The sequence below is a fragment of the Lissotriton helveticus genome, chromosome 4_2 (assembly GCF_964261635.1).
Source record: "Lissotriton helveticus chromosome 4_2, aLisHel1.1, whole genome shotgun sequence".
Classification (NCBI taxonomy): Eukaryota; Metazoa; Chordata; class Amphibia; order Caudata; family Salamandridae; genus Lissotriton; species Lissotriton helveticus.
The window spans coordinates 98,829,184-98,856,667 of NC_136064.1; the positions used below are offsets into that span (position 1 = coordinate 98,829,184).

At 50.1% G+C, this 27,484-nt stretch overlaps 1 protein-coding gene across 1 annotated transcript in view; it reads right to left on the bottom strand.

The window, feature by feature from the left end:
• Positions 1-27,484, bottom strand: part of LOC144751959 (uncharacterized) — a 309,766-nt gene that overhangs the window by 194,959 nt on the left and 87,323 nt on the right. Inside the window, exon 3 of the mRNA XM_078639921.1 lies at positions 15,658-16,432. Within this exon, the coding sequence (XP_078496047.1) occupies positions 15,658-16,432 (775 nt within the window). The remainder of the gene's footprint in view (positions 1-15,657; positions 16,433-27,484) is intronic.

Below are 27,484 nucleotides of genomic sequence, written 5' to 3' on the forward strand. Positions count from 1 at the left end.
CAAATGCCCTGGGACTACTGCCGCTGCCGGCCCGTCGGACCGAGGGACTATTGCTGATACAGGGTGAACATTCGCTGAGTTGGCACATACCCAGCATTCTTTGCATTTCGGGAGGTTGGGGGCTTCATGGGTGATGTAAGGACATGAGCCTAGGGAACAAAAAAACTAACTTTACTCCTTGGCTTGGCTGTCCCAGGAGTGCCCCGTAACCCTACTGGGAAGCTAGACCGGGAAGTCTCTTTGAGGTGTATAACCCATAAGTAATTATTATCGGTCTAGTTCTCATTGGCAGCAGAAGCGCCTTCCTCTTGTGAAATGCACAAGTTTGGGCAACAGGCACTCTACAGGTTGGGGAAGTGGAAGTTTTACAACTCCCTATGCAGGAGCGCAGGGAGGGGGGGATTTAAGGATCGGTTAGCTTTTGTTGTAATGACGAACTGTTTTGCTCATCAATGAAATATGCTTCAAGTAGCGGGTCCGTATGCGTTGCCTGCAGAGAGGCATCGAAGGGTGGCCCGGGGGCTTTGTACACAACAATGACAGAGCCGCGCCATAAACACCCGAGTGTATGGATGTGGAATGTCAATGAGCTAGGCAACAAAATTAAACGCACCCTAGTCTTGATAAATTAAACGCCAATCCCCCGACATTATACTGATGCAAGAGACACCTCAAGGTAAACCACTATAAGGCCCTAGACCGGTTTGGGTACAAACTCCTAGCCCACTCCAGACTCCTGGGGGGTGGCCATCCTGGTTAGGAATTAGTTACCCTTCACAGTGCCAAGGTGTGGTGGGACGACCCGGGATGCTATGTAGCCCTGATGAGCACCTGGGAGGGGGATTATTCTACACACATACATATATACATACACTCACATTTTATAATATATATTTTATAATATGTATATTTTATATTATATTATATATGTTCTATTATATGTTATTATATATTCTCCTGTCTCCTGGGTCTCCTGTCCCTCATGTCTGCAATGGGTAAGCTAGACTTATGGAGAACCCGCAATCCTCACCAGAAACAGAACACATTTAACCCCCCCACCCCTTCTTTAAATCTTTTACACAACACACCCAGGTAGGGAATTTTGAAAGCACTATGCACTTGGGGTGAGGAGTTTCTGACCACTTCCCAGTGAGTATTGGAGTCAGGGATCCAATAAACTAGGCCACCTTCCCGAGACTAGATCCATGGTACCTGCAGAAGGGCAATCTTAAGGAAAAACTGCACTCGGGTCACATTTGTGCTTCCAGGAGAACCAGGGATTAGTGTCGTCCCCATGTGCCCTGTGAGAAGCATTTAAAGTAGTGATCTGCAGGCAGGCCCAGGGAAAAAAAATGGATGCAGCACTGGAATGTAGGGCCATTAAACGGGCCATCCCCACTCTCAAGACAAGAGCAACGGATGAAGGGAGGCAGGCCTCCGTCATAGACTGTTGCTACGCTAATGCGATGTACAAACCTTAGCTGAAAATGTGGCCCGGTCGAATGCACTGGCTACACAGCGCCAACTATACGACATAGGTGATAAGGCCTCTAGAATGCTCGCCTGGCTCGAGAAGAGGGACAGGGACAGATCTTGGGTATTGGGAGTTAAAGACAAGAAAGAACTCCTGCAGACAACGAATTCTGCAATAGCTGACACATTCACATCTTATAATTAAGAACTGCATACACCTGCAACTACTAGATCTCAGGTCTGCCTGCAAGAAATTCCTATGGGACTTCTCCGTACCGATCATGTGAGATGGCGGAGACCCTGGATGTGAAATTTACAGTGGAGGAAATTGCAAAAGCGCTCATAGCCCTACAATTCAGGAATGCGGCAGGACAAAACGAATAGTTTTCTTACCGGTCGGTGTAGTTTTGCAGCTTGAAGATCTTTCTGGATTCACTATGCTGTGCATTATTCCGCGGTCTTGTGGTTGGGTCCGGATTCGTAGTCTTTTTTTTTTTTTTTTTTTGTAGCCCAGGTGGGCGTCTGCGTCACACCCCTTTGGGTGTATTTCCGGTGACGTCGGCATGCTTCCTGCGGAAGCTCCCACTCTTGGGCGCCATCTTTGGGTTCTTTTTTTCCGTGTTTCTTTCGTTTACGAAGTAATGGCAATGTTCTATTCAGGTGATATTTACCGCTTTGTACCTTCAAAGTCTTTTCCAATTTTTCTATTTCCACCTCTTCTCTCTCCAGCCTCATCTTTCTGGCGGAGGTGGGTGGGTTCGCTAGTGAATCCAGAAAGATCTTCAAGCTGCAAAACTACACCGACAGGTAAGAAAACTATTCGTTTTGCAGCGTGAATCTTTCTGGATTCACTATGCTGTGCATAGATTTTGTAGCGGTTTCTCATCTCTGTGGCGGTTGGGTGGAAGATGAGCGTTGGGTATTGAATATGTGCTGTAGCACCTTCTGTCCAACTTGAGCTTCCTTGTTCATCTGTATGTCCACACAGTAGTGCTTCGTGAACGTGTGCACCGAAGCCCATGTTGCCGCCAGGCATATGTCTTGTATGGGTGTGTTAGCCAGGAAGGCTATTGTAGCGCCCTTTTTCCTAGTGGAGTGGGCACGTGTCCCCTCTGCTAGCTCTTTTCCTGCACGCTTGTGGCAGAGTTGAATTGTCTGTGCGATCCATCGTGCAATGGTCTTTTTGGTTACTGCTTTTCCCATGTAACTGTTGGCGAATGACACAAAGAACTGTTTTGTTTTCCTGTGTCCCTTCGTCCTCTCAATGTAGTGCATGACTGCCCTTCTGGCGTCCAGGGTGTGCAGAGCTCGTTCTGCGGCAGTTGTTGGTTTTTGGAAAAAACTCGGTATCTGTATAGACTGGTTCATGTGAAATTTAGATACCACCTTCGGCATGAAGTGTGGGTCAGTCCTCATCACAACCCTATCATTGTGTATTTGTATGTAGGGTTCTTGTATCGTCAGAGCCTGAAGCTCGCTTACTCTGCGTAAGGACGTTATTGCAACCAGGAAAGCTGTTTTCATAGTTAGCATCTTTAGGGAGGCCTTGTGGAGCGGTTCAAAGGGCTCCTTCATGAGTTCCGTTAGGACTATGTTCAAGTTCCATGCAGGTGGCGGCACCCGCTTGGGTGGAGCGATCCTTTTCGCACCTTCTAGGAATCTCTTCACCACCTGAGATGTGAAGAAACTCCTGCAAGTTTCTCCCCTTGTGTAGGCGACTATCGTTGCCAAGTGAACTCTCAAAGAGGATGAGCTAAGGTTCTTCTCCAGCAAGTGCGTCAGGTACTTTAGCACTGTGGAGTCCTTCATTTTATTGTGAAGTCTTTCTTGTCTGCACCATATTGTGAATCTTTTCCATTTCGCAACGTAGCACTTCCGAGTGCTAGGCCTTCTTGCCTCCCGCAGGACCCTCAGGGTACTTTCTGGCAATCTTAAATGTGCGAACTCTATGTCCTCAGGAGCCACGCTACTAGGCTCATGCTCTCTGGCTCTGGGTGTAGCACCTCTCCGTTCTGCATGGAGAGTAGGTCTTTCCTCCTGCTGAATCTGTGGGGTGCACGCGGTCATCTCCATGATCTGCGAGTACCATGTCTGCCTCGCCCACTGCGGTGCGACCAGTATCAGTGTCATATTGCTCGCTCTGCACTTGCTCAGTACTCTGCATCAGTGGTATCGGGGGAAAGGCGTAAGCAAATGTCCTTTACCAATCTATCCATAGGGCATCCCCCAGTGACCCTTCCTCGGGCTGCCTGGATGCGAAGTTTTGGCATTTGGCATTTTGCATTCTGGCGTGTGGCAAACAGGTCCACCGATGGAGTTCCCCATCTGTCGAATAGGCACCTTGTCTCCAGAGCATTGTCTGTCTGCTGAGCCAATCTGCTTGTATGTTGTCCTTCCCTGGTAGGTGTATGGCTAGCAGGTCTAGCAGGTCTATCTTGAGAGGGATGGCCCATCTCCATATCTCCTGCGCCAGCGTTGAAAGCGGGGCTGACTGTGTGCCCCCCTGCTTGTTGATGTAGGTAGAACATCGCAGTGGTATTGTCTGTTTGTATCAACACCTTGTGTTTGTACAGTCTTGTTTGAAAGGCTTTCAGTGCCAGGAAGATTGTCTTCAACTCTAGGTAATTGATGTGTTTTGTCGCATCTGTTGGCATCCACAGTCCCCTCACCCTGAGCTCCTCCATGTGAGCGCCCCATCCCTTCAGGGATGTGTCTGTGGTGATGGTCACTGTTGGCGTTGGGGGCGTTAGAGGCTTTCCCCTTGCTATGTTCTCCATGGTCCACCATGTCATCTCCTTCTGCACTGCGTGCGTTACAACCACTAGATCCTCCCAACTGTCTGTAGCTTGTGACCATTGCTCCTGCAGCCATTCTTGAATGGGTCTCATGTGGAGTCGTACATTCGGTACCAGGTGGATGCATGATGCCATCATCCCCATGATCTTGCTCGCAGTCCTCACTGTCCGAGCTTGTCCCTTCCGGTAGAGGCGAGTTTCCTTCACCAGCGCCCTCGCCCTCTTCTCGCTGGGGAACACCTTGCCCTGCAAGGTGTTGATCTGTGCTCCCAGGAAGATCTTCACTTGTTCCGGCTCCATTGATGATTTCTTCCAATGGATGGAGAACCCCAGGTTTATGAGCGTGCTTGTCACTGTATGTGCGTGCTGCTTGCATTTCTGGTATGAGTTTGCTTTCACCAGCCAGTCGTCCAGGTAAGGGTATACGTGTATTCCTTGCCTTCTTAGGTGCGCTGCGACTGCTGCGAGGCACTTTGTGAAAACTCTTGGTGCTGATTTTAGTCTAAAGGCCAGTGTCGTGAACTGGTAGTGGCTTTCTCCGATGGTGAACCTGAGCATGTGTTTGTGCTTTCTGTTCATTGGGATGTGCAGGTAGGCGTCTTTGAGGTCTATTGTGACCATGAAGTCCCCGATCTGCAATTGTGGGAGCACCTCTTGCAGGGAGGTCATTTTGAAATTTTGCGTTCTTATGAATTTGTTCAGAACCGTAAGTCGAGAATGGGTCTCATTGTCTCGTCTACTTTTGGTACCAGGAAGTACGTTGGGTATATTCCTGTGTTTCTTTCCTTGAAGGGTACACGTTCTATGGCCTGCTTCCGCAGGAGTTCCTTTGCCTCCTCCTGCAGACACTGCAGCTGCTTGTCTGCTAGTGGCTTTCTTTTTGGTTTTCTGCTTGTTGGTCTCCCCTCCAACTCTATGCAGTATCCGAATTGGATAATGTTGAGGATCCATTTGTCTGATGTTATTTCTCTCCATTCTTGGAGGTAAAATTTTAATCTTCCTCCCACTGGTGTCATGTGGTCGTAGGCGTGTATTTTGTCTTGACCCCTCAGTACGTGCTGCCCCTTGGGATCTTTTCTGTGGGCGGGCACACAGAGTTTTTTGAAGTCACTTAGAGGCGGGCTGCTGTCCCCCTCTTCTGTTCTGTCCACGTCCATTTCCTCTCCCGCGAAAGGACTGGCCTCTTTGTTGGTACTGCCAGGACTGCTTCTGCTGCCCCTGTTGGGCCTGTGAGTCTGCCTGGTGCGTTTGTTGGAAAGCCTGGTGTGATGTACCTGGCTGGTTTCCACCTCTCCCGCCGGGCCTCCGTGACGGGGTGCCCCTTTTGTTGCCTCTGAACTTCAATGCTCCCATGGATCTTGCTGTTTCATTATCTTTTTTCAGTTGACTGAGCTTCTCATCAACTGTTCCGAAAAGCGTTTCGCCGTTGAATGGTGTGTTCAGGATGCTGTGTTGCACCTCCGGTTTGAAACCGGAGATCCTTAGCCAGGCGTGTCTCCTTTCCGTGACACCCATCATCATGAGTCTGCTGGCGGTGTCTGCCCCATCTAGGGCTGTCTTATGGCAAAAATTTGCCACGTTCTTCCCTTCAACCAGTTTTTCGGCCTTCTGCCTGGCATCCTGGGGCAGGTCCTTCACCAACTGCCCCAGCCCTTCCATGATCTGGTACATGTGCCTGTTTATCAGGGCGTTGGAATTAGCCATGCGCCAGTGGGTCGCGGCATTCCGTTCGATCCTTCTGCCCACCAGATCCATCCTTTTACTCTCCTTATCCGGAGGTGGTCCAGAGGTAGTGGGTACGTTAGCCCTCTTCCTTGCTGTGGCCGTGATAATGGAGTCTGCGGAGACCGTGCCCTGAATGTAGGCAGGGTCCTTTGAGGAATGTTTGTACTTTTTCTCTGTTCTGGGAGTTACTGCCTTGCATGTTGCAGGTTCCCTGAAAGCTTCCTTCCCCTGAGCCAAGACGCTGTCGAGCATTGGAAGGTACTGGCTCCTTGTTTGTGTTGGGAGCAATGTCTCTAGAAGGAAGTCTGCTTTCTGCTTCTCTTCGTCGAGCTTGAGCTTGAAAGCTGCTGCGGCTGACTTTATCACCGAGTTGTAGGCCCCGATGTCGTCCGGCGGCGAGGGCCTCGAGGGGTATGTGTCGACCGCCTCCTCCGGGCTGTCGGTGTCGAGATCTATGTAATCTACCTCCTGTAGGTCAGAGGGTGCCGACTCTGCGTCCGTCCTGCTGTCCTCTTCCTCCCCATAGTTGTAACTATCGTAGGGATTCTCGTACTCCTCTTGGTCGTCGACCACCTAGACGTCCTGGTCTTGTTCCTCGACGACCTCGGCGATCTCGTCTTCCTCCTCGACCACCTCCACCGCCAGTGGCCTGATCTTGTGAGGGATCATCTTTGCGTCGAAATCCTTCTTCCGCTGCATGATGTTCTCCATTTCGGCCTCGAGGCGCCTTCTCTTTTCCATCTCGGCCGCGTGCTCCGTGTCGGATGGATCAGCCGTTCTTTTCTGCGGTTGTCTCGGTGCCGTGCCTTTCGGTGTCGAAGTTTTTGACGTCGACCCGTTTGAGTCTCTGGTCGTCATCGTTAGTTTAGGGTCTTTCTCCCTCGGCGTCGATCGATCCTTATCGGGGACGATTCGACGTTTTATGCTGCTCAGCAGCTCTCGGCGTCGAGGAGTCCTTCTCAGAGGATCCGCTGGGCCTTTGAGTAGTCGCGGACGCCGCCTTTCTTGGCTTCGGCGCTTTCGGGCTCTTGCCCTCGATTTTTCGAGACTCAGAGTCTCTCGTGTTCTTTGGGGCTGAAGAGTCTCCTACCTTATCAGAAGTCTTCGTGTAATCGGTCTCTACGACCGTGTAGCTGTCGTCTTCGGCGGCAGCGTTGTCTTCTTCCTCGGAGGACATCCCCAGCTCGTAGAGGGATGGAGTCGGGGCCTTCTCCTGCAGGGTGGCGTGCGCTACCCTCTGGCTTGCTCTTACACGAAGGGTCTTCGGGGCGAAGGCAGAGCAGTGCCCGCTTTCGTGATCCACCGGTAGGCAAAGGTTGCATACCGGGTGCTGGTCCTTCTGCGCGTACTTGTGGTGGCAGTTACGGCAGAACTTGAACGGCGTGTTGTCCATCATCGAGCGGTCTGGGCCTTCCTGGTCGCGTGTTCGTGGACGGTCGTCGAGGATCTCGATGAAAAAACGCCTTCTCCTTGCTGATAGTTCGTCGATGAAGTTTTCGGTTCTTCAGATGACCTCTCCCTGTGTTTTCTGTCTTTTCTTTCTTCTTTCTCCAAAAATGTCTGGAGCCCAAACGGGAACGATCCAGACCCGACTGCGGAAAAAAAGAATCTGAAGATGGCGCCCAAGAGTGGGAGCTTCCGCAGGAAGCATGCCGACGTCACCGGAAATACACCCAAAGGGGTGTGACGCCGACGCCCACCTGGGCTACAAAAAAAAAAAAAAAACACAAAGAAAAGACTACGAATCCGGACCCAACCACAAGACCGCGGAATAATGCACAGCATAGTGAATCCAGAAAGATTCACGCTGCAAAACCTGAGCTAAAGTCAGCATCTTGAACTTCTCCTTCCGGAGGTAGACGTTGACGCTCCTGAGGTCCAAGATAGGGCATAGGTCCCTTTTGCCCTTCTTGGGAACCAGAAAGTAGTGGGAACAACCACGCCCTACTTCTGGCCCAGGAACGCGCTCGATGGCCCCCTTGGCCAAGAGGGCAGTGACTTCCTCTTGCAGAAAGCAAGTGATCCCTCGACATGTGGTGGTACTGTGGTGGCATGGCTGGAGGGGTCGTCTCGAAGGGGAGGGAGTAGCCCCTTCGGACGATTTGCAGCACCCACCTGTCTGAAGTTATGGTAGGCCAGTGGAGTAGGTGATGGCGAACCCTGCCTCCAACTTGCGTGGAATGGGCCTGAAAGCTCAGACTAGGAAGGCTTCAGGCAGATGCTGCGGGAGCAGATGTTGACTGACCGGCTCTGACCCCCTGCTCCGCTACGGCGGATTGCATGTCCGCGTTGAGGTTGGTTCTGCGGCCTGTGGCCGGACGAACGTGTGGGGGCAGCCCTTCCGTGGCCACGAAAGGGACGAATAGCAGAAGTTTGCTGGCGCTGGGCCGAAAGGTCCAAGGTCTTGGCCATAGCCCTGGAGTCCCTAAAGCGCTCCAGCGGCTATATGCCTTGTCGCCAAAGAGGCGACGGCCATCAAAGGGCATGTCCATGAGAGTGTTCTGGACATCCCGTGAAAAGTTGGTGGACCTCAGCCAGGCGTGACGACGAACCGCCACCATCGTTGAAATCGCTCTGCCCAGCGGGTCCGTGGTGTCAATTCCACATCGAATGGAGTATCGTGCTGCATCCCGTCCCTCAGCAAGAGCTTGGGCGAGCCGTGTCTTGGCCTCCTCCGAACACTGGGGCAGCAGGTCCGCCGCCTTATCCCACAGAGAGTGGGTGTAACGGGCCAAAAGGCATGCGGCGTTAATGGACCGCAACCCTAGACTGATCGAGGAAAACAGTTTCGTGCCAAGCTATTCCAGCCTTTTGGATTCCCGATCTGGGGGTGCTGTAGGGAATGCAGTTTGGGACGTGGAGGCCTGGATAACCAGGCTCTCAGGGGTGGGATGGGTGTACAGAAAGCAGGGGTCGCCCGCAGCTTGGAGGTGGCGCAGGGCCACGTTCCGATCCACAGGGGGGGAACTGTGGTGGGCTTGGACCAAGTGCCCATCAGAAAGTCGGTGAGGGCCTCATTAAACTGCAGAGGCTCCGAAGAGCTTACTGGCGGTTGAAGCACCTCGGTGAGGAGGTTAGTCCTCACGGCCACTGCAGGGAGCTCAAGGCCCAGGGCCGTGGCTGCCCTGAGCAGCACCACAGCATAAGTTGCCCCTCCTCCGTAGCCATGGAGGTAGGAGAGAGAAAACCAGTGTCAGGCAAAGTGTCTGGACCACTGGCATCCCCAGCTCATCTGCCCAGTCCTGACATAACTGGCATTGCTGTGCCAGAGGGTCCTCAGACCCCGCCCAGTCCTCCCCTTCATCCGGGTCCTGATAAACAGGCAAAAATGACAGAGCCTGGGCATAGGTGAAAAGCTCACCAGTCGCCGTCAGAGACGGCGCCAAGTGGTGACGTTCCGATGCAGAGTCTGGGCTGGGGTTGAAACCGGGGACGGCGTCGTCCGAGGACTGCACCAGAGGCGGCACCATGGGGGTCGGCGCCAGTGGAGGTGTCGTATGGTCAACTGGTGTCGACCGGGATCCAGGCCTGGATCCCACAGGGTCCTGCGGCGCCGGTGACGCCGAAGCCGCCGGCAACACAGTGCTAGGACCCCCAGTCAGACCCCCGGGGCCCAAAGGCGTGCCGGCAGGTCTCGACGGCTGGAAGAGAGTCCTCATGGCCACAAGGAAGTCTCTGATCTGCGCCGGAGTCGCATCGAGTCCAGGGACCGGAGGTTGTGGGACCGAATGAGACTGTGCGGGCCACACCGGGGCCGCATGGGAGGCGCCAACCAAACCCTCGGCCGAGTCGCGCGACTGACGAGGGGAAGTCGAAGAACGGCGATGCTTCTTCGACTTTTTTCCCATGCCTCGACTTACCAGAGTGCGTGGACTTGGATCCAGATGATCGATGATGACTGGGGGTCCTCGACCGGGACCTCGAGAGCCGCTGAGCCAACTGCCGGTGCTTGAGGAGCTTACGGGAACGCTCCCGCCTATCCTTCAACATCAAGGGCCGGCAGTTGGGGCACAACTTGTCATCATGGTCGGCCCCCAGGCAGTAGAGACACCGGCAGTGGGGGTAGGTAACCGACAGTCATCACACGCCTTGAAACCGGGCATCCCTACTGGAATCAGGAATCTAGTCGACTTGAAAAAGATAGACAAAAATGTCAAAAAGTTAGTCAAAAAAGGACTACGGGTACGTGCTCTTCACGGATCTGCACTTGCTGGCGCAGAAAAAAAAAAAGAACTGACGTGAGCGCGCGAGGGTGGCATCTAAGTACTCCAGCGACATCATTCCGGCAATCACGACGGACGCAGAGCCGCAGGACGACGCATACCGACGCATACCGACGCGCAAGGGTACTGCTGACGAAAAAACTTTCCGGATCCAGTCTGACGCTTGGAGATATTTTAAGGTAAGGAATCGAACACTAACGTGTTTCTTTCAGATTCATAAATCTCCAGCTGCCCTGTGATGCATCGTCTAACAGTGCAGTTCTTTATTACTGATGGTGTCTGCTTCAAAGAGAGCAAGCCTCTGCTAAAATGGAGGCTCACTATTATAGGCACCATCACCACGACCATACGAACACCAATGCTAGACATGATTTTGCTTTTTATCCGGAAACCTGCTTCTTTTCTTCATGCATGCAGTGCAACAAAAGCCTTCTGATATAACGAGACCTGTGTAATATTTTCTCCAATTATTATTAGCCTTGAGAAAGCCCCACGAACATTGGGCCATAGGGTGCAAAACTTGCGTTGGTTAAAGTGAAGGTGTTTGTCAAGGCTAACCTCAGTTCTCCCCACTATCACCCACGTTGACCAGTCCGGCTTTATGGTGTGCAGGGGCACTTGGCTCAATCTGTAAAGACTGTATGGGGTCCTGCACATGACTGATTTACCACAGGTGCCACAGTCTGCATTAATGTCTTTGGACCCCGCAATGGCGTTTGATAGCATTGAATGGGCCTGCCAGTTTGCTACTTTAGCCAGACTGGGATTTGGCCCCAGATTTCACGAATGGACGAGGTTGCTGTATCAGGCCCCCGTGGATAGGATGAAGGTTAATCGAGTGAGATCTAAGACTCTCCTGTTGCACAGAAATACCTAGCAGTGGTGCCTGCTATAGCCCTTGATTTTTGCCCTAGCACTGGAGCCTCTAGCGTGTTGGATCCGTGGGGACCCATTGATATGGGGCATTCAGTCGATGGGCGGGTGGGAGGAATACATTTCCCTGAATGTGGATAACATAGCGGTGTACATCTCCGGGCCATACTTTTCAATAGTGAGAATTCTCCTCATCTTTGAGCACTTTGGTAGCTATTCAGGATATAGAATAAACTGAGCCAAATCAGTGGTGTTTCCCCTTCGCGCCCCAATGCCCGCACCCCCCCAGGCATCCGACGGGATGTGCAGCCCCAATCAAATTGGAGGGCTTTAAGTACCTTGGAATCTTTGTGACAAGGGAGTATCAGGGATTTATCAGAAGTTGGTGAATAACTCACAGACCCTTTAGGTTCTTTGGAGATGCACCTGAACGGACACATTGGGGACCTTGATGAAGATGACTGGGTGGAGGCCCTACAAAGCCCCCGAGACCTAGCCATACAAACCAGATTTCAATTGATACAGCTCAAAGTATTGCATCAGGCCTATTACTCACGCAACTTGCTACACAAGTTCGGGGCAGTGGATATGCCGCTATGCGCAAGGGGATGCAAGCAGGAAGGCTCCTTCTACTATAACCTGTGGGAGGGCCCCGTGATTCAAACTTATTGGCAAGGAGTGATAACGGGGAAGTCTAGAGTCCTGGAAATTAGTGCAGCTGGACGTCAAATGGCTGCTTTTGATGATACTGGTGAGGAGGAGTGGCACAGAAAAGGCTTTGGTTGGCGCGACGGGTGTGGCAGAGCACAATATTGCAAGGTGGTGGGGTCCTCTCCCCTACCTCTCCCCGGTGACTGAATGGGAGGACGATATAGATTGGTGTCATCAGGGAAAGAAAGTAATATACCAGAGTAGAGGATGTCCCAAAAAGTTCATGATATGGGGGCCCCTGGCAGATCTACCGGGTAGCACGTCTGGAGACATTATTTAGCCACGCGCTGGGGGCTGACATATTGTGCCTGTGTTATGTTAAAATTATTTTTAAAGCGCACTTACACCAGACAGTTTCATGGCGCTGTGAACGTGGGGGCAGCAGAACCTGCAGCAAAAGGACAGAGGAGGGCATTGGGTTACTCGTAGGCCTGACAGAACAGCAGAGTTTTCAGGCAGGATCTGAAGTGGGTGTAGGATGTAGTTAGTCTAGGTTCCAGGGGGAGTGAATTCCAACAGAAGGGGGCAACAAAAGAGAATCTAAGACCACCGTGTTTCTTACGTTTGAAAGTGGGAGTTGTGAGCAGAGCCAAGTGGGAGGAGCGAAGATTACGAGGGGGAAGATAGCGGTGGATCAAAGAGGAAGTGAAGGCTGGGCCGAGGCCGGCCAATGCTTTGAAGGTGATGCAGCCTAGTTTGAATTCGCTGCGTTTGGCCACCGGGAGCCAGTGAAGACTTTTAAGCAGGGGCGAACAGGATGGTGTCTAGGTTGGTGGAAAATGTGTCTGGCGGCTTGGTTCTGTACCAGTTGCAGACGGCGTAGCTGGTAGGCAGGGATGCCAACGTAAAGTGAGTTGGCATAATCAATGCGGGAGATGACATGGGCCAGAAGAGCGAGGGTTAAGGCCTCCGTGGTTAAGAATCTAGAGTGAATGGGATGACTGCTGCTCGGTCTGTCATTGGTCTGTCATTGGTCTGTGTGCACAAAGTGTTGTGTCTTATACATTAAAGAGCTGTGGATGGGCCACTCCTTGGGGTGCAGACTACGTTGTATTATACCTGTGCACTAGCAAGGAGCCTCCAGACTATGTACTTTATGATGAGTTGATTTTAAAAATAAAAACATTCTTAACCCGTTCAGCGCGGCGCGAATTTTCGCGCTGTGCTGAACGTTCTAAGAAACGGGTGTGGTCGTCACGGAACGGTTCCGTCATGAGCACAGCTCAACCGACGCTCATGACTGAACCGCTCCGTCATGAGCACCGAAGGGGTTAAAAAAAAAATATTGACCGTACGTGTAAGAAATTTGATTATTTGGATTTGCCATGTGATGAAAGGCGGTGCGGCCATGAGGGAGTTGAAGACAAATTGGTGAAGAGCAATGGTGGGATTTCTGAGAAGTGTGTTGAAGAGAATACGGAAAGTAGCAGTATCCATTCGAATGAGAAGGATGGTCTGATACGAGATTCTTTGAACATGAAAAGAAAACAAAAGAAACCTTGATGGACGTCGGATTACATATTTGTCAAGGAACTGGTTAATTGGTTTCTTGCATTCATCTTTTCATTTTGTTATGTATCGGTTTGGGGAAATTCTAGTTTATAGCGTGCATATAGTTACTATAGTCAAGCTCGTTTTCCAGCACTTCGTGCATATCAGTTTTATTTGCACATTTTTCCTTTTTTTTTTAAAGCTACAATGCTAGCATGTTTATTTTTTTTGCTGTTTGTCTCTTTAACAGAAGGAAATGTGTTGTGTTGGTATCTTTAAGTTTAAGGGGGGTCACGGTGCCTGCTTCAGATTCCAGAATAGGACACAGGAGCAGGAACAGTGCCTGTTGTGAGGAAAGGTGACGAAAGCTTCATATGTCCAATTACTGTAGGACCCTGCTACATAGGATAAGAGGAGCAGAAACATCATGCCTCTGGGGTGCAACCAACAGGGCACTTTTTCAAATCCTATAGGAATGCCTGGTGATACACAAGTACTGGTGTAAGGTTACAGATAGAACGTCCCAAATTTTGTCTTTGGAGGTTTCCATGGATGTAAAAGGGCTCCTCTCAATATCAGGAGAGGAGCCTTGGCCCAGAAATCATAAGATCTGGTTGGTAGCAGCTGCGAAAGTAGCCAGGCCCATAATAGCACGGGCGTGGCTGTTCCCCCAAGAATCGAAGACTGAGTCGGACCTTACCAGGTGCAAGAGCAGGGAAGTCTACAAGAGAAGGTGTTGCCCCAAGAAATGTGAGAAAGTATGGGGGGGGGCCCTGATGTGACTTTACAGGCTACTGGCGGGGGTAATGTTGGTGGAGAAAAAGGTACAACACTCCTGTTGCGCCGTTGGCAACAGCCACATGAAATACACTGGGGCATAAGAGCCATTCTAAGTGTATGCAAGCTCTGCCTTTGACAATGTAGATCTTCATTGGTATGTATGACAAATGACAGTGTACATTAATTTCCTCTACTCGCTGTATAAGGGGTAATGTTTACATAAAAAAAGTTTGGGTTTTTTTCCTAAAAAAAAGCTTTTTCTTGTGGCATTAAGTAGGAAGAATAGATCCGTCTTTTCAGAAATATTTTGTGGTCTTTAAGTTTAAAGGAATCCACATCACGGATGTGTAAATGATGCTTGATGCCATAACGTTTAAATAGTACCTGAGAAAGGGAAACAACCTTTACATAGCATGTCGTTACATCGCAACTTCCTTTACATCGCATGTCACTGCATCGCAACTTCCTTTGCAACGCATGTCACTGCCACGCATGTCACTGCCACGCATGTCACTGCCACGCATGTCACTGCCACGCATGTCACTGCCACGCATGTCACTGCAACGCATGTCACTGCAACGCATGTCACTGCAACGCATGTCACTGCAACGTATATTACCATTATACTATCCAACACTTACCCTACTGTTGCACTCACTGGAGTTAGAATAGTAATTATTACCCCATACTATCCAACACTTACCTTAAATGCATAGATGAACACAGGTGGGGGAAGTCCTGTGGTCTGCTGGATCTTTTCAATGCGAGATAGACCAATGGCACAGTAAAGTAGAAGTAAAAGTAGTTTATTTTCAATTGCATAACGACCACATGGAGAACAGCAAAGGGTGACTCAGTCAGGAGCCACCGTTCACCCACCTGTCGGCTGCGAAGGTTGCCCAAACCAGTGGTCTGTGGGCCCTGCGCAACCAGAAGAATGGTCTCACAGAATACATGAGGCATAACACTAACCAACCAACATTAAAAATCCAAGAAGACATTTAAAAAGGATTTCAGGTGAAGTAGAAATCTGCTCTCCAACCAGAGCTTCGTTTCACCAGAACGATCTGCAGTGAACCTTGCTACCAAAGTAATAAATCCGTGTTCCCGCAGAGTGACAACCAAGACCCGAAAGGTGCTCAGATAGTTACACATCTTTTTGAATATGGCTGTGGACACAAAATTCAAAAACTTACAATAGAAGTGTAAACTGGCAGGGACCTGCAAGTCGGCAGTGTTTCAAGATCCAAGGCTACTAGTAAATTAGCTAGCAGACTGGGCTCAAGCAATTATGAGGGCACAATACTTCTCAACGGATAGACCCCATAGCCGGCGTTCATGCAACAGCTCTAGATGTAAGAGCACATCTATAGGACACACTGCACATTGGTTTGGGATCTCATGAACCAAAGCATGTCCTGGCAAGAAACAACACTACAATATGCTACAATATGCATATTGACAGCCTGCTCAATGAGGCCAGCCACATTTTCACTTCAACATCACCTACCAAGTTCCACATGCAGCCACACCATGCATTGACCTTAAATTGCAAAGACCTCTTACATGACTGACATTAATCTTACCTGCTGGTAGTCGGTTTCCAAAACCCTTGCTGCTGTATAACTGTGGCCGCAATCCTCCCAGCATTAAACCACCTTCTAGTGTAGCAGCACTGTGTGATCCTCGAGCGTCTGTGATGGAGGTTTTGATGTCCGTTCCATCTGAGCCCACAGGTTTCCTGGTCACGGCTACAGAAAGTTTGTTTTCCATGGCTGCAGGTGTGCTCTTTGCGAGCTTGCAGTCAGGTGGCTTGACTAATCCAAAAGACATCTTGCCACTAGGCGGCCTCAGACCTGCCAAAGACATCCTACTGCCGAGGCCTTGAGGTGCCCCCAGATGTAGCCGGCTCTCTGGGCCACGAGGTGTTCCCATCCTGATGTCTGGATCCCGAGGTGCAACAAAATGCATCCTGCTGTCAGAGGCTTGCTGTGGTCCCAGCGACATCTTGATGTTGGGGACCCCAGATGCTTCAGCACCCCTGGTGTCAGCAGCCCGTGGTGGTCGCAATGGCATTCTGCTCTCTGGGTTACGAGGTGGCCCCATGGACATCTTGCCATCAGGGGCCTGCTGTGCTTGTAGAGACATATTGTCCTCAGCTGGCCTGGTTCCCGCCATAGAAAGCCTGCTGTCATGTGTCGGCGTGCCTCCAACAAATGTTTTCTCACCTCCCAAAGATTCTCTCCGATTTGATCTGTTGCAGGGTCGAGCTACTCCCTGGAACCTGTAAAGTTTTGAAGCGGAAGGAGGTTTCATCATGGATGATGGCTTCACAGGCTGTGCACTGCCTGCAGAGGTAGCCTGCAAGTAGAAAGCAGTATTTAACAAAAGATAGACCATCAGTTTCACCCTGCTTCCCTGGATGTAAAAGCACAGCTGGAAAAAGATAAACATTTACAAGGCTCATCAAGAGAAGACAATCACCTGGACAAATTCTGACACCCACACCCTTGTGTTTCCGGACACAACTTCAGTGCAAGTACAGCTGGCTTTAAAGTATGGTACAATAGCCAGAATTAGTCAAACCCAGTCTACATAATGGATGTGAACAAATAAAGGATCCTCAAAGCCTCGATTGGTGTTTAGGGTATCTGCAAACCATGGATAGGTCACTTTAGTGGGTACCCTGTAAAAAGTCCTGCTGTGATGGAGCTGGACCATTACCCATCATAGTCACCTTGGCTGTGGTGTAAGGCTTGAACCCTTTCCCAAACCTGGGGTCCAGGCAGGCTAGTCACCCTTCTGGTCTGAAAGAACGTTCTTTCATGCCCGTGCTGCAGAAGCGAGGTCATTTCTTGAACACGCACCACCACAGTGCTGGCTTGTGCAATGGGCAGAACTTTATTTCTCATGGTGCCTCATATCAAATCTGCCGTTCTGAAGCATTACAAGTAACAGGTGAACCTATTACCCAATTTAACAAAGTGGAAGGGGAACCAACTGAGTTGTAGGGCATTCAAACTCTCAGCCAGCAGTTCACCACAAATGCAAGTAGTAACATTTATCTCCTCTGTGGACCCATTACCATTAAGGGCAAGAGACTCTGCAGGTCTAGCCTGGCCAGGCAAGCAGACAATAAGTTTGGTCTCTCTCTCCTCCAATTACAGTCAGGAACCTGGAGTGTTTTCCACTGGTATACTGGTTGAAGCAGGCAACAGCAAGGGACCAAAGAACCAGGCTGAATCAGGGGTTTGCTTTATTTTATGCATCTCAAACTGTTCGGTTAAATATAAATGCTTACTTAAACTTTTAGACACTAGAACTGAAATGTTCCAACGTCAATAAAATAAAGACTGGGAGTTTGAGAACATCCATTTGCAAAGCCAGTAGGACTGGCTTAAATGGCAATGCATGCAAACATGTGTGCACAAATGCCAATAGCATGTGGCTACCAGTTCAGAGGCAGCCCTATTGGCTTGGACTCCCCCCCCCCCCCCCCCAACAACAACTACCATGGATGGTGCAGTCTCAGATGTGACAGCGTCACCATTTCTCTTACACATTCACACAACGTCAAATACTGTGCATATGTACAAACATGAAAATGTGTCTAGCAGTGATGGTAGGAGTTCTGGTAATGGTAATAGAGGTTATAGTGGCGTTGAAGGTAAATGTGGCTTCGAGACGCTACATTGTCAAGATCTTGAAAGATGATGCATTCGAACTGTTCAACAGTTTGATAAACATGGACATGCAGCAGGGCTGCCGGACCCTACATCCCAAATGAGCGGCCTATTGAATGGCTCAGATGCTGGGGGAAACTCAGCACGTAGAAGAAAGGGGTGGTCTCTGCCAAGCAGGTCACAGGATCTATAGGGTGTGGAGCAGAGCAAACTCAAAACACCGGAGAGCTGCTGTGAAGCGCCAAAGAGGTTGGAACAGTAGGTGGGAATGCCATGAGCCGCAGTAACAAGGACAGCAGGGTAGAACTGAAGACATTGGGATGGCCACTGTGGGGTCACCAATCCCAATATTTAAATACAAAGCAATTAGGCAGCCATCTAAAAGTCATGCTTGCTTACACCCAAGTTCTGACAAAGCATTTGCAAAATGTCTCATCTGTAGGAATCAAATTGCTGTGTCAAGTGTCCTTAGATGAAAAAAAGATGGACTGTATCAGAAAGAGATGATTCGCTATAGTTTTAAGATGTAAAATAGCCCCTTCTACATTGCAATAGAAGCACTCAATAGGCAGAGGAACAATACAACAGCCAGCGAAGTCATAACTTCAATTAGTAACAAAACGGGTGTCTGATGTCAGACGTAACAACGAAGTAGCCCACAATACACTACCTAAAATAAAAACTAAGGTCAACATCATTCTATCGGCATTCCGCGTTCTTCATGCAGTGCAGGAGTATTCTTGCACACTCTGTTAAAAATAAAACATGCAATTTGTCATAAGTCGCTGCCTAGAAAGCAATGAAAAAAACCCAAATGAAGCCGAAAAGTTCAGGTGAAAGTAGCAGTCTACAGACTAACAGTTCCACATTAGACAGCTCGGAGTAGGGAGGGAGGGGACAGGTGGGGGCAAGAAGCAGATTATTGGAGAATGGAGGCTGCATGTGGGACCAGGTTAGGGGGGGGGGGGGAGGGGAGTTGGGGTGTACAGAAAGATGCATTTAAGTTGAAAATTCTAGTGTTACTGTTGGGATACCTAGAAAAGGTTGTGTCACACAGGCTCTCATGTCGCCTGCAATCTTCTTTAGATTCCCAATACTAATATTGTCCCTCTGGGACCTGTTCACATGGTCCTCGCATTCTGCCATCAGCTACTGCATTTGAGATTGTGGCAAATGAAGGTGGTAGCAATCCTACTCTGGAGGTGCACAGCTGACTTCGTCCAATCCAGTCATGATTCAGAGACCAGATCTGCTTTGATCTCTGAAGTCTTTGCTGACATTTGTTCTCAGTTCTGCTAGCTTGTCCATTAATGACGGAGATCCACTTTCACATCTCAAAGGAATGCTAGAAGAATTCCTACTTTTGCCCACTGTTCCCTGGCACTCATGAAGGCAGCATGCCCCTCAGAGGGTTTCTCCAGACCATCTCCCTAATTTGTGGTCTTCCAGGTCTCCCCTTACTGGTTAGGCATCTCATAGTCAGTGTGCTCCTCTCCAGGCCACAAACTGATCTCTTTTGAGGCCTACCCAAGGACCGTTCCCATCCTCACCGAGGCACAACCCCTTCACCTGATAGTAAACAGTATCTTGGAGATCAGTGGCTCCATCCACCCAGATGCATCACTAGTTCAGCGATAGCCAGGTGAGACAGCCTGGTACAAGGCACGCAGTTTTTTTTGCCCGCCCATATAAAGGAAGCAATACAGCTCTTGAGCTTGGTGAAAGGATTACTCAAGACTACATGGCAGGTACTGGCCCTCTTTGCAGGGTTCTCCACAAACCTTTTGCCTTCCTCCTGTATTTTTTCTGACCTGCTGTTGGTGGTTTTAGGGCTCTGGGCAATTTACCACTGCTGATCAGTGCTAAACTGCATGTGTTCTCTAGTAAACTTGGTAAGACTGGTCTACACGCGTTTGGCATATTTAATTTACCTGCAAGTCCCTTGTACAGTGGGATCCCATCTACTCAGGACTTGGAGTTTGAATTTGTTATTACTATTTTAGAAGAAGTTACTTACCTTTACTAACAATGTATCTGTAAGAGACATAGGTTATAGATTTCTTACCCTAGAATTACCCCCAGGCATCAGACTAGATCAAGAGAATTTCTTAGCAGCACACCCGAGTGTGTCGATAGGCTGCGTCCGTCGTCCGCGTCATGGTTGCCAGGATGAAGTCACAGTGCCTACTTAGGAGCCGAACCTGAGCTCGGACGTCCGTTCCGACACTACTTTCCACAACGGAAGCACAGAGCCATGAAAGTCACTGACCACTGGTGCGCCACAACAAGGGCCTTGTAAGGGAGTCCCGATCCCTAGAAGTCAGTTCGCAGAGTGGGTAGGATGGGTGGGGCGGTAAAGAATCGAAAACTAATCTCCATCTCTTACAGAATCATCATTGCTGAAGGTAAGCAACTTGTTCATCTGAAAGAGACAGTTTGTTACAGATTCCTTACCTTAGAATAGATACCCCAGCAATTCCAACCTCGGAGGGTCAGCGAACCAAGTTCATACCAGAAGTCCTGGAGAACAGAATGGCCAAAGAAGCTGTCTCTATGGACATGGCTGTACAGGCAGAAATGTCTGGAGAGAGTGCATAGATGCTCACGTTGCCACCTAGCAGATGTCAAGGAGTGGGACTCTTCGTGCCAAAGCAGTAGTTGCTGCCGTAGCCCTTGTGCAAGAAGCACGCAGCCCCACTGGAGGTTCCTTTTTCACTAACTAAGCGGTGATTAAAAGATGGCCGCCCGGTAGGAGCTCTTGACCGGAGCTCCCAGTGCTCGGGATACCTCTTTGGGATATATCCCAGATAGCACCCATCTCCTTGCTAGGAAAACGACTACGATTAACAGGAATAGTTAAAGAGTAACTGGATTGGCCACAAAAAGTAACTGGATTACATAGCAACATCGATGTTCACCTACCTGTGACACCGGCGGCTAGGACCCCTGCGACCGTCTCCGGAGCAGCAGCAGAACTCGAGACTTCGGGGGGAGAACCACTGGGGTCGCTGAGGAGGCTTGTAGCGGCTGGTGACCAGGAGGCGCTGGGCGTCGGAGAGGCGCTGCTGTCTGGGGCCCCGGCGCTGCTGTGGTTGCCTGCCGTGGCTGTCTGTTGGGATCGCCGGTCGCTGGTGGCCACCGGATCGGTCATTGGTTTCCCTTCGGCTCCCCCTGTCGACGGTCTGGAGACCACTGGGTCTGCCCGCGGGCTGGAGCGGCAATCATTGAAGGGCACTGGGAAGGAGCTGTGGTCGAGGCGCTGAGGCTGCAGCTCACTGCCGTGCGGTCCGTGGTCTGTTTGGGGGACGCAGAAGCAGGGCGGAGAGAAGGCGAGGACGACGGAGGGCGCTGCGGAGGCGCTGGAGGACTGGTCCCTGAGCCGGAGCTTTGGGCTCCGGTCTGCGCGGTTCGTGGCGGGGGCGCCTGGCCTCTCTCCCCTCTCGCCGGCTGTACGGTAGGAACTGTGGAGGTGGGGTGCAGAGGGGCTGCCGCTCAGCGGCGTTTGGACTGCGGTGCTGGCGGGAGAGTGGGGCGGTGGGTCGGCAGTTCCAAAACAGGCTCCGCACACACGGAGAGAAGGCGCCTAATAGCCCCGCCCCGCCCCCCCAGGGAAATGCCCAGTAAATGCACTGAACATATGGAAAGAATACTGGCATTACGAACACCGGCCAGCACCTTCAACACTTAACTGCACAAGTCTACTTTCTGCATCAGATTTGAACAGTTTCAGTGCAGCCTAACTATGGTAATGTCCTGAAGGTATTTGCACACATTCTGCTATTTTCAGCACGATCATGCCGGCTTTGCATCCCCTGCCCTGAATCCTGAATCCTATAAAGTCTATCTGCCTGCAAACTTTCCTCGCGACAGGGCGGGTTTCTCACTTCTTTCACTCTCCATTCCTAAAATGGCTGGGGCCATATACTGGAGCCATAAATCGCCTCCACTGCCCACCAGATGACCATGAGGCTACATACCAATGTGGTCACAGGTCAACAAAACAGAGATAAGACCCTCTCCTCGCCTCCAAGCATCTGGGAAGCTAATCTCTCTCCTCCCACCTAACACAGAAGATGGACTAACGCGACCTGCCCCTAAGCAGAAAGGGAAACTGTCTCTCTAAAGCACACCAACAGAGAAAGGACTATTACTCTTGTTTCCACCTATGCTATTCTGGCGGCCATCTTTGACTAGTCCCTCATTGGGGTGGCCATCTTAGACTTACGTATGGGCAGTTGGTAGGGATGACTAGTCTAAGTGGGTCTACAGCTCTGCAATCTCACACACTCACCCACGTGCACCTCCCTCTCCTACCTACGCTTCTTCCACTATGGAACGCATGGGTGAACACACATACAAAATAAATTACCCACCCGAACTGTCCAAGAAAAACACCAAACGCTACAAACACAACTTCCTGAAAGCACACCCTGAAACACCGTTTGTGGACACCTACTTCTCACTGACCAATGGAGCCACAAGCACCGATATCTTCTACACACTGCGTAGAGCACAGTGGAGGAAAGCGCTCCTCTCCATTCTCACTAGCTCCTCCACCAGTAAATCCGCTCATGGCCTAACGCTGTCTATTACGTCATCACAAGTTTTCCCAGGCAAAGCCACCATCACCATCTACAACAACAGGACCATACTATTCCAAGCCACTGATAGGAACCTCGATCGTCTCAACAACCTGTTCCCTACCTTCTTAGATCACATCGCCAAACGGCGGACCTCCACTCCGAACACATCAAGCTACACAACACCCTCCAACGCCAATACTCTAGCTAACTTGCCTTACCCATCTCAACAGCGGATTGACACCCACCTCTCCCATCCCCCCCAGCGCTTATGTCAATCGCACACCTGTCCTAACACCTCCTCACCCCACATCTACTGTCTGAGAACACTCCCCCTCATCCATCCTCCATACCCCCACCCTCCCTTCCCCCCACCTTACACCCCCCACGAATACCTCCGAACGCACCACTGTCCAGAGCTTATCTCCCCCCCCATTCCCCGCGGCAGATCCTTCTCCCTCCCAAGCCCCCCCCCCACTCTCACTCCCCACCTCCCCACCCTCCCAACTAGATCCACAGAACATACCACCTCCCTTACCTTAGCATCCCCCCCTCTCTCCCCTCCCATTCTCAGCCCCCACTTCCATCCTGCCACCCCCATTGCCTTCAGCCTTCACTCACTCTTCAATTCTCCGGCACCGCCTCCCACCGACGTCTCTACCTATGCCGCCCACCCTCCCCCTACCTCACTAACACCCCTCGCCCACAAATTCTCCCTCGCATCGAATGCCACCCCACTCAATATTACCGCAGAACCCTCCAACAACGCCAACATATCCACCCCCTCGGTACCCTGCTCGCTTTCCAGCCCACTACTCAACCACTCGCCAACGGCTCCCATCACCAACACCATCCCCAATCCACCTCTGGACCTGATCTTATCCACCCTCCAACAAGTCAAGGAGGATATCCTACAAGTCAAAGAAGATCTCCACGCCTTCAAAGATCTTCTCTTCTCACAGCCCAGTCCCACCATTCCGCTACCCTACAAACGTCCCACCCTCCCCTCATACCCTCGCTTCCAACGCTCCCCGCGCTGGCCGACTATCCCCGCGCGCAATAACTCACACCGCCCCCGTCGTGCTCTCAACACCCTGTCGGACCGTGACTTATGCTCCCTCCTTCGCTCTTGTGGCCCAGGTCCTGTAAAACGCATATCCATCACACACCTCCCCATACCCACAATTCTCACAAATACCCTTAGGCCCCCAACCCTAAGCAACAGAGGTTCCGTCCCTAACAACCTCAGAAAAATCCCCCTCTCTAGAAGGCTCGACCTCCCTTCTCACTCCCAGACTCAAATGCATCCTACTCAACTGCAGATCGGCCCAGAGACACTCCTCCGACATCGCGGATCTCGTCGCAACAATGGATCTGGACCTAGCCATTCTGACTGAAACGTGGCTAACTGAAGCTTCTACACCGATAATGGACATACTAGTCCCCCCCAATTATCACATCATTAGACTTGACAGGCCCGGCAAGACGGGCGGGGGAATTGCATGCATCTTTAGGAACAACCTCTCCGTTACTAAAGCCACCTCCCCCTCACTTACTTCCTGTGAGCTTCTCTGCCTCGATATCACCAGCGAGGGCAAACAAGTCTGTGCTTTACATCTCATCTATCACCCGCCTGGTGACAACTTCACTTTCACTCAACTCATGGACATGATCACATCCAATGCCGGTCGGCAGACCACTCAAGTCTACCTGGGTGACTTTAATCTCCAGTGGAACGATCAGAAAGACGCAGTGGTGAATAGTCTCAAAACTTTCCTCAATGCGCTTGACCTCACCCAAATATGCGATAGACCAACACACGACAAAGGTTCGATACTCGATCTCATCATCGCCAAAGAGGATTCCACCCAACTGGAGGCGATCCAACCCTGTGACTGGTCAGACCACCACATTATCACCTTCTTTATCAACGAAAAAGTTAAACTTAACCCGGCTCAACCTGCCAAATCCAAGATCTGGAAAAGGGACAGGAAGAATCTTAACCCCAATTCCCTGCCTCCCCACCTCCGCAGTCTCCTCCTTCCCCCCTCGGGCGCCTCGGATGTTCAATCACTGACCGATCACTACCTTGACTATGAACTCAATAGTCAACAAAGCCGCCCCATTGCAATTGAAGAGAGTCTCCACCAAGATCTCTAAGCCTTGGTATGACGGCAGACTCAATGATGAAAGGCGTGCTATGCGAATGGCAGAGCGCACCTGGAGATCTGACCGCTCATCACTGCATCTCAAAACGCTTAAGAACAAGAGAAATGCCTACTTTAGGAAAAGAAAGCGCGCAAAGTCTCACTTCTTTAGCCGCCAGCTGGACCAAGCAAAAAACAGGCCAAAAAAACTATTCGAACTAATCAAAACTCAAACAAAGACACAACCCTCACAATCAAACAGCACAACAAGCGATACCCCACACTGTGAAGACTTTTCTGCCTTCTTTAAGCTAAAGACCGACAACATAAGAAGTGACCTCATCATGGATGTAAGGCGATACCCCAGCCACACCAGAATGTCTAACACTCAACCCAAAAATAATGCATCATGGTTGTCCTTCGACACCTACTCTGAAGAGCAATACACAAATTGCTCGGCACCTTGAAGCCCTCTAATCACCTCATAGACCCCCTACCTGCTAATGCTGTAAAAGACTTCATCCCCCTGCTTCTCCCGCTTTGGACCAAAATAATCAACAGCTCCCTTCAACAAGGTCTCATCCCAGACTCCCTCAAGGTGGAGCAAGTCACGCCTATACTCAAGAAACCTACAGCTGACCCGTCTGACCTGAACAATTACCGCCCTATCACCAATATCCCCACACTGGCCAAACTGCTGGAAAAATGTGTACAACTCCAACTAACAAAACACATTGATCAGTTTGACCTCCTCAACCCTCATCAATCAGGCTTCCGAGCGAAACATAGCACGGAAACGGCTATGACGCACATAATTTATGACGCCCTCCAAATCCTTGATCGCAATGATTCCTGCCTCCTCATCCTTCTTGACCTCTCCTCAGCATTTGACACGGTCAAACGCGAGAAACTACTGGAGCTGCTAAGTACTAGAATGGGTCTATCGGGAACTGTTCTCAATTGGTTTACTTCCTTCCTTCATAACCGGTCTCAGAAGTTCAAGATTGACAATGTGCTGTCCACACCTGTGCCAGTAGATCTAGGTGTCCCACAAGGATCTTCCCTCTCCCCCACACTGTTCAACCTCGTCATGGAACCTCTCGCCACCTTGCTCCATGCATCCAATGTACAATTCCATATGTACGCTGATGACACACCACTTTACTTAAAGCTACGATCCCCGGAAGATCTCAAACTTCTGAACTCCACACTTAGTAACACTCAATCTTGGTTGGCCGATAATCACCTCAAACTAAATGCTCTGAAAACTGAGTTCCTACTCATCTCACCTCCTGCGAAAATTACCACCACCCAAATCTGGCTTAATAACCTAACAGCGCTCAATGTCCAACCTACCATCGTGAATTCTGCGAAATCCCTAGGCATCACACTCGACGCCAAGCTCAACATGCAACAGCACGTTAGCAAAGCAACAAAAGGAGCTAATTTCCAAATCAACACACTGAGGAAACTTAAACCCTTCCTCCCAGCCAAGGACTTCCAAACTGCTGTACAAGCTTTAGTCATCCCGCGCATAGACTATGGAATTGTGGCCCTCAGCGGACTCCCGCTATCCACAACAGCACCCCTAAGAGCCTCCCTGAACGCTGCCGCGAGACTCATTACTGGCTCAAGAAAACACCTCGCATATATCCCCAGACTTAAAATCCCTGAAATGGCTGCCTTTTGAAGCCAGAATACAGCTAAAAATTGCCGTTATGACACACTCGGCCGTGCACCACAAGGCACCCAACTACCTCGCTCAAAAGTTGTCTTTATCAGGAGGCTCGAGAGCCAACAGAAGCACAAAAGTCTACTCCTGAAGCCTCGTAGATTCCGGAAGGAAAAAACATACAAACGCTCCTTCTCAGGAATGGCTCCCAGGATCTGGAATGCACTCCCTCCTGAAACCAAGCTTATCTCCTCCACTGCATTCTTCAAGAAAGGTGAAAACCATCCTTATGGCCAAGTTCACCTGAACTTTATGGGTGTTGGATCAGAGACCTTGCATTGCTTTGTATTTTTGATTACCTGATTGTCACTTGGCATTATATTCTTACTTGATTGCGACACTATTATGCTATTCGCCTACTACCGACCACTATAGGGTACACTTTAGTTTGTTAACCACCCTCTTGATGCCCCCACCCCTTGTTCTCCCTTTCCTAAGATAATGATATAAGCCATCCCTACACCCAAAGTTTTCCTGAACTCTATTGTAGCGGGATCAATGACTTTGCGCCGTCTTATATCACTGGCTACCTGATTGTATAATGTTATGTTTTCTGTACATTACTGCTATCCTATTATGTTACAGACTATTATACTGTTCCCACTAGTTCTGTTTAGTCCTGTTGCCCCTACCCCTGTCTCTGTGAAGCGCTCTGATATCTGTAAAGATCTTGTTCGCGCTATATAAAACTTTGAATAAATAAATAAATACTAAAGCGTAACAGATTTTAATACAAAGGACAAACTATCGAGAGATTGTACGCTTTTGGACAGTCCGACCTGATTTGCCACCCACATAACCAACAAAGAGTTGATCATCCACCCAGAAATCTTTTGTGCGGTCAAGGTAGAAGGAGAAGTAAAACAAACAGTATCCCAGCAGGTATCGTTTTAAAGACAATTATGCATGTATGTCAAAAACATTACTGCAAGAGAAATAAGGAGACTTGATTGCAATTTTAGATATTATCGTTCTACCCAATCCAGACTTGGTTTATGGGTCACATTCCTGTCATTTCTTAAAAGGTAGAAGGAGAGCGCACATTTTGGGTCCAGACAGTGGAGTCTCTCCTCCTCCTTGGAAGGGTGCGGATGTGGAAAAAAGGTGGGCAAAGGGATAGTTTGTCCTATGTGAAATATTTAACCACTTTAAGAAAAAAAAAGTGTCACGTCCAAACCACCACGTTGTCCGGATGCACACAGAGGAAAGGAGGCTTAGAAGAAAGAGCCTGAAGCTCACTCAGCCTGCGAGCAGAGGTAATCAAGAAAAGC